This window comes from Camponotus vicinus, unplaced genomic scaffold, assembly GCF_025532165.1.
Source record: "Camponotus vicinus isolate PSW18456_S1 unplaced genomic scaffold, iyCamVici1.0 SCAF_4, whole genome shotgun sequence".
Classification (NCBI taxonomy): Eukaryota; Metazoa; Arthropoda; class Insecta; order Hymenoptera; family Formicidae; genus Camponotus; species Camponotus vicinus.
The window spans coordinates 654700-662202 of record NW_028141976.1 but is presented as its reverse complement, the minus strand read 5'-3'; the positions used below and the strand labels follow the sequence as shown (position 1 = coordinate 662202).

At 26.7% G+C, this 7503-nt stretch overlaps 1 protein-coding gene and 1 long non-coding RNA gene across 5 annotated transcripts; one reads left to right on the top strand and one right to left on the bottom strand.

Annotated features, from left to right (window-relative positions):
• The first annotated feature begins 506 nt into the window (after nt 1-506).
• LOC145969980 (uncharacterized) lies at nt 507-4685 on the top strand. 3 transcript variants are annotated; one of them, XR_014438279.1, is made up of 6 exons: nt 507-887; nt 1204-1835; nt 2643-2696; nt 3467-3502; nt 3808-4093; nt 4502-4685. It is a non-coding gene; the product is annotated as an uncharacterized LOC145969980 (long non-coding RNA). The 3 variants fall into 3 exon arrangements; XR_014438280.1 differs by lacking the exons at nt 507-887; nt 4502-4685 and having other exon boundaries at nt 1152-1835; nt 3808-4110; XR_014438277.1 differs by lacking the exons at nt 507-887; nt 1204-1835; nt 2643-2696; nt 3467-3502 and having other exon boundaries at nt 3929-4093.
• On the bottom strand, nt 3387-7422 carry LOC145969976 (SNAPIN protein homolog). 2 transcript variants are annotated; one of them, XM_083096316.1, is made up of 4 exons: nt 7226-7422; nt 6915-7150; nt 6193-6513; nt 3387-5885 (listed from the first exon to the last, which is right to left on the bottom strand). In XM_083096316.1, exons 2-3 carry the CDS (start codon nt 7064-7066, stop codon nt 6201-6203), a joined length of 465 nt encoding a protein of 154 aa, XP_082952442.1. In that variant the 5' UTR covers nt 7067-7150; nt 7226-7422; the 3' UTR covers nt 3387-5885; nt 6193-6200. The 2 variants fall into 2 exon arrangements, 1 of the variants encoding a protein (XP_082952442.1); XR_014438273.1 differs by lacking the exons at nt 3387-5885; nt 7226-7422 and having other exon boundaries at nt 6424-6513; nt 6884-7004.
• Between the last annotated feature and the right edge of the window lie 81 nt (nt 7423-7503).

Genomic DNA, 7503 nt, shown 5'->3' with positions numbered 1-7503 from the left:
ACTTGTATGTATAAAAAGTAATGTGAGAGGTAATTACCTGATAAATTATCCAGAAATATTATATATAACCAGTGTGTAATTGTGACACCAGTGTGATATTTGTTTATAACCAAACTTCCTGCAATATATAAAGTAGATTAATAATTTTGAACCCTATATCTATACATACGTTTAATAAAACTAAATAATAAATAAACAATACATATCATAAATATATCTTATATATAATTCTTTCTAGTTTCAAATAGATCAAAGTATTTTGTAACACTGCATATATCACAAGTTATTTTATATTGTTATGTATAAGATCATATGCATTAATGATTTATTTATATGTATTGATTTATTTATAATAAATAGTATGGATGTAATGTAAAATAATTACCTAATTAAAATATTAGAAATGTTATCCAAGAGAAAAATATCACGTTCTTATTACTCTTTAGCGCTAATATATTCACTTTCTGAACATTGGCAATAAAGGGTGCTTTCCAATTGAGATATCCCTAGACACTTTTACGCACACGGCGACACAAGTCGCGTTCCAATTGCCGTAACTGCCGACACAACTTTACACATCCGTACTCAGCTCGAGGGCTACTAGTCAACTTGTGTAACCTTCTGTTTTCTAGGGACAAATGAAATATGCGGTTGCAGACTGACGGCGATTATGTTGGCAATTTTCTTTTCCTTTTGGCCGTGTCCTGAAATTACTGCCAGTACTGCAAATTCTATAGTGCACGTTACGTATATTATATATTTTCAGTGCTGGCAGTAAACTGGCAGCAATTTCGGAACACGGCTTTTATCCTTTTTATTTAAAAGATAACCACTGAAGTATATTAAATACAAAAATGAACAATAAAAATATTAAAAGTATCATTAAAGTAAGTAATTCGAATTAATGAGTTTTTGTACAATTAATTTTTTTATTATATTTAATAAATGAAATAAAGTTGTTTCTTTAGCATATTTGCAGATTAGGTATATTATTACTGATTAAATTTTCATTCATATTTATATATTAATATAATATTATGCATTTATATATTTTATTTATATATTATTTATATATTATATAATATTATGCATATATATATCTATGTATGTTAATAACTTTGCTTCGAATTATTTACTAATTACACAAATTTTACGTGTGCAACATGTTTTTCACTTCATCACCATGGATTAAAAAATATCAAGATGGACATGGTTATGAAGAATCCTAACCCTCCACTCGAAAGTCGCACTTAACTTTGTTCCAATTGAGTCGTGCACATCGCTACACTTTGTGCCTTCCTGTGTATGTTTGTGTTAAGATGTGTTAAACAATTGGAAAGCACCCAATATATAAACATATTACCAACAATATAGAGATTACAATAATATAATTATCACGCCCTCTATGATAACGTGAGCAGACAATGCATCAGTATTGTCAGATTTGGCGCTTAAAAACAAAGTGATGGGGGCGCGATCACCAAATCTAATAACATTTAATTTTATACGTGCAATTGTGTTTACGCAAGTGATTGCCGATTGAACAGATGGCCTTATAGAGATTCATTTCTAATTAGTTTTATGTTTATGGAATAAAAGGCAACCATTGTGCTTTCTCTTTGAGACATCTCCGATTAGACACAGTACAATTGGACACAACTGGCTTTCATTGGCTAATCGTGCTTGATCGTGCTACCCTAGGCATCGGTCGATATGATTGGCTGTGTCTAATCGTACTGTGTCTAATCGGGTAATCCCCTTTCTCTTTTGGCTAACCTCCTTTATAAGTACTTTATCGAGAGTCATCTACTTTTTACAATGGCTAATCGCAAAAGGTAAGCATGAATATAAATACATTATATATATATATATATATATATATATATATATATATATATATATAATAAATTTTATTAATATACAAATAATAGATAATATTGGTTAACCTTTATTTTAATCTTTTATCGTAATACACACATTATATGTTGCACGCGTGATACATATTATAAGAAAATATTAAAATAAAGATAAACCAAAACGTTATCTATCATTTTTATAAAAATATTTTATAATTTATATTATATATTTTCACTTCCAATAAAAGATAAAAACAAAAATTAATCACTTATCTATCATTTCTATAAAGATATTTTATAATTTATTATTTTATTATTCTATTATCTTAATCTTTTATTATAATGCATATGTATTGCATGCACAATACTTGGCTAATCTTTATTTTAACCCTTTATTATAATACATAAAATATATGTTATACGCAGAAATACATATAGTTATTCATCGCAATAATTAATGATTATTTTAATCCTTTATTATAATACATTTGTATTGTGCACGCAACATATAGCAATATAAATGCATTACAATAAAAGTTAACTAAATATTGTGCACGCAACAAATATGCACAATAAAAGATTAAAAATATATAAAATAATAAAATATTATAAAAGATCTTTATAGAAATGAAATAGTTTATCTTTATTTTCATTCGTTATTGTAATATGTATATGTTGTGCATGCAATACATATGTATTACAATAAAAGAATAAAATAAAGATAAATCAATACGTTTTCTATCATTTTTATACAAATATTTTATAACTTATATTATACATTTACAGTTCCAGAAACGAAAAAGAACCAGCAACAATTAATGATAATGAAACTCACAAAAGGTAAGCAATAATTATTAATAATATCTATAAAGATATTTTATAATATAATTTATTATTTTATATATTTTATTTCAATCTTTTATTATAATCTTCTATTATATATGTTTCACGCATGATACTGTTTAACTTTTATTTAAATGTCTTATTATAATTCATATATGTATTATACATACAAATACATATAATTACTCATCGCAATAACTAATGATTGTTATAATACATATATATTACTATATGTTGCATGCGCAATACAAATGCATTATAATAAAAAATTAAAATAGACCATTAAAATTAAAACTAACCATTAGTTGTTGCGATACGTAACTATATGTACTTCTGCGTATAACACATACATATGTATTACAATAAAAGATTAAAATAAAGGTTAACCAAGTATTGTGTGTGCAACTCATATGCATTACAATAAGGATTAAAATAATAAAATATATAAAATAATAAAATATTATAAAATTTTTTATAGAAATGATAGATAACAATCTATTATTTCTTATAAAAATGTTTTATAATCTATTTTAATATTTTATTATCTTAATCTTTTATTATAATGCATATGTATTGCACACACAATACTTGGTTAACTTTTATTTTAACACTTTATTGTAATACATTTTGTAATACATATATATAATAAAAATATAGAAATATATAATAAAAATAGATGACAAAGAATTAATTTTTATTTTAATCTTTTATTGTAATACAAAAATATTTTATATTGTACAATATATTTTATACATTTCTATTTTCAGATCTAACGAAAAGGAAAATGAAGAAAATCCTAAAAAGTAAGTGTAACACATTATATTATTATATTATTATATTATATTATATTATATTATATTATTAATACATATGCGTAAGAAATGATAGATAACAAGGGAATAAAAATTTATTTTACTATTTTTATTGTAATTCACTTATTGTAATTACTTATTTTTTATTGTAATTCATATTTGTGTTGCACACACAATACATATATGCATTACAATAAAAGATTAAAGTGAAGATTAATCATTTATTATCTATCATTTCTACTATCATTTCTAAACATATTTTATAATATATATTTTATATGTTTCCATTCTTTCAGAACCTACAATATGGAAGAAATGGAGCCAGAAATTGAATTGTCGTCCTTTTTACGCGTTGAGGCTGAAGCGGCTTTAAAAGAAAATATAATACTTAAAAAAAAATACAAAAATTAATGGAAACACAAAAATTAATGGAAACACAAAAAGAATCGCCGCCACCAACGATGGCATCACTACCACCGCCACTGCCGCCGTCAACGTCGTCACCGCTGCCATCGCCGTCAGCGTCGTCACCGCTGCCACCGCCGCCGTCGTCACCGATAACGAAAGCGGGGCAAGTAAGAGGTAAATAATTTTGAATTATATAATTGGCACGTTAATTATAAAGGAATCAGCTAAATGAATCAGCTATGTTAAAAGTTAATAAATCTATTACATTTTCAGATTTATGAATTTAACATTGCCCAAAGTATTTTTAGCCTTCTATAGAATTAAAATTTTTATTTTCATGAATTTTTGTGTCGTATAAATTATATTTTACAAAAGAAATTTTTAATTCACAAATAATTATTTTTATATTTTAAAAGGCTAAAAGTATTTTGCGTAATGTTAAATTCATGAATCTGAATGTACATATATTAAAATTAGATTTATTAACTTTCAATATAGTTAATCCGTGCAGTTCTTCTTTAAATATTATATTCAAATATTATATTCAAATAAAATAACATTAAAATATTTCTTTTATTGTAGAACAACCGCGTGCACGATGGGCTAGAGCGGGACGATCGAGAGGACGAGCCCGAGGCCGAAGTTCCAATCCAAGAACCTCAGCCCGTTATAGAAATAAAATTTTTAATTTTTATTAATATTTAAATTTGTATGCGTGTGCGTGTGTATCATCATACATAGAATATATTTTATAAATGTGTCTTTTTGTTTTTTCTTTCTATGCTTTGCATAAACTACTTTTTATTTTTCATTTCCTTTTGCAAAGCATAAGCTATTTTTAATTTTGAAAATTTAAATATTCTATGTTATGATGATATAAAAAGATGTTTGTATGTGTGTGCATGCGTGTGCGTGTGTGTATGTATATCATCATAGCATAGAGTATTTTTTCTTTCTATGCTTTTGCATAAACTACTTTTCATTTTTTTCATTTTTAATTTTCTTTCGCAAAGCATGTTATTTTTAATTTTGAAATTTTGAATTTCAATACTCTATGTTATGATGATATAAAAATATGTTTGTGTGTGTATGTGTGCGTGTGTGTATATGTGTGTGTGTATACATCATCATACATAGAATATTTTTTTTTATAAATGTGTTTTTTCGTTTTTTCTTTCTATGCTTTGCATAAACTACTTTTTATTTTTAATTTTCTTTTGCAAAACATAAGCTACTTTTAATTTTGAAATTTAAAAATTCTATGTATGATGATGTGTGTGTGTGTGTGTGCGTGTGTGTGTGTGTATCATCATACATAGAATATTTTTTATAAATGTGTCTTTTTGTTTTTTCTTTCTATGCTTTGCATAAACTACTTTTTATTTTTCATTTCCTTTTGCAAAGCATAAGCTATTTTTAATTTTGAAAATTTAAATATTCTACGTTATGATGATATAAAAATATGTTTGTATATGTGTACATGCGTGTGCGTGTGTATGTAATATCATCATAGCATAGAGTATTTATTTTTTCTTTCTATGCTTTTGCATAAACTACTTTTCATTTTTAATTTTCTTTCGCAAACCATAAATTATTTTTAATTTTGAAATTTTGAATTTCAATATTCTATGTTATAATGATTATATCAATTGCAATAAAATGAGCATTATATTTTTTCAATGCCATTGCTAGAGCTGTGATGACTATACCAGAACCACTACCTATTTCTAAACAAATCACAGGTTTCATCGCATGCAGAATGTCTAAATCTTCTTCCAAAGCATCTATTAAAAGATACGAATCCTCAGAAGGATCATAAACTGTCTTGAGTTCTTCATCTGATAAATAAACTACTGGAGTTTCCATAATTTACAGTGAAAATTGTAAGAAATTTCTTTTATAAAACTTGCAAAGTAATCAATGTTAAGTAATAACAATCCGCTGCTTCAGCTCTATTTGACATATCCTATAACAAAGAGAATAGTTATGCATAAAAAATAATACTCTTCGCAACTTTTGTACGCAACTTGTAGTACATGATAGAAGCACAATTTTTTATAACATTCCAATTATATATGAAAATTGAAAATGATTTTCAAAATGCTCAAGAATTCTTGTAAAATAGGTAACAATAAGATATATATGTTGCTTGTGTAAGTAAATCGCAATTTTTTATCGTTACAATTCGATGAATAAACATATATTTTGCAATAAATAGTACGTACTGTGAAAGAAATATAAGAATAATAAATATACGTAAATTAATTAGTTACATTTAAAATTATTGTTGTTTCTCAGCTTCCACTTTGGCTGGCTCTTCCTTATCCGACTCAACAGTAGTACTACTATACACAGAACTATTATCTAAGAGTGTTTTTCTCTTAGCAGTGCTCTTTTCAATAGCTTGATGAATTTTGTTTAATCGCTCTTGAGTGGTTTGTAAGATGTTGCTAACAATAGTAATTTTGTGCTTAACATTAAAGAGTTTCTTTACATAAGAATCTGTCTCTAGCGGATATTGTAGTGCGTCGTTAATTCTCTGAAGTTCCTCTCTTAAGGATTCAATCCACTGCTTCAGCTCTATTTGACATATCCTATAACAAAGAGAATAGTTATGCATAAAAAATAATACTCTTCGCAACTTTTGTACGCAACTTGTAGTACATGATAGAAGCACAATTTTTTATAACATTCCAATAATTATATATGAAAATTGAAAATGATTTTCAAAATGCTCAAGAATTCTTGTAAAATAGGTAACAATAAGATATATATGTTGCTTGTGTAAGTAAATCGCAATTTTTTATCGTTACAATTCGATGAATAAACATATATTTTGCAATAAATAGTACGTACTGTGAAAGAAATATAAGAATAATAAATATACGTAAATTTGCAAGAAGAAACGCGAAAAATAAATGTTACTATTATTGCATGCGCGCTGAACAGAAAACTTGACGTCACCTTGTGGCGCGAATTCTCTCGTCCAGTTCACCTTGTGGCGCGAATTCTCTCGTCCAGTTGATCCACCGTAGGTTTCAAGAGACTCATAAGACCTTCCGTTAATGCATCCTGCGTCGGATTTTCGCAAAAGTCATCTATCTTGTCGTCGATAGATGTATTGTCACTCGCTGTGCCCACGTCCATATTATAGCTGTAGTGAAGTAGACACTACCGTGTCTCTTGATATATATATATATATATATATATATATATATATATATATATAATCTGAAATAATAATATAGATACAATCTAATCTAAATATATAAATGTTATATGTATATTATTATTTTATATAATTACCTGAAGTGACACACTTAACCTTTTACAACATATTTATAAGCACCGTTAACGCCACAGAACGCTACTAATGCTGCGTCGCGTGAATCACTGCTAGCGCATTCTTGTGGCAGACGTTGGAAACGTATTTCTGTATTTTCTTTGTTACGTTAAGAGGAGTTGATGACGACCATGACGACGTTTCTTAATCGAAATTTTCACATTTCATACTTTGCATCATGATATCTCCGTTTACAGAGCACGTAGCGCAAAAATAAAAACACTTTTATTATTTAATTTAA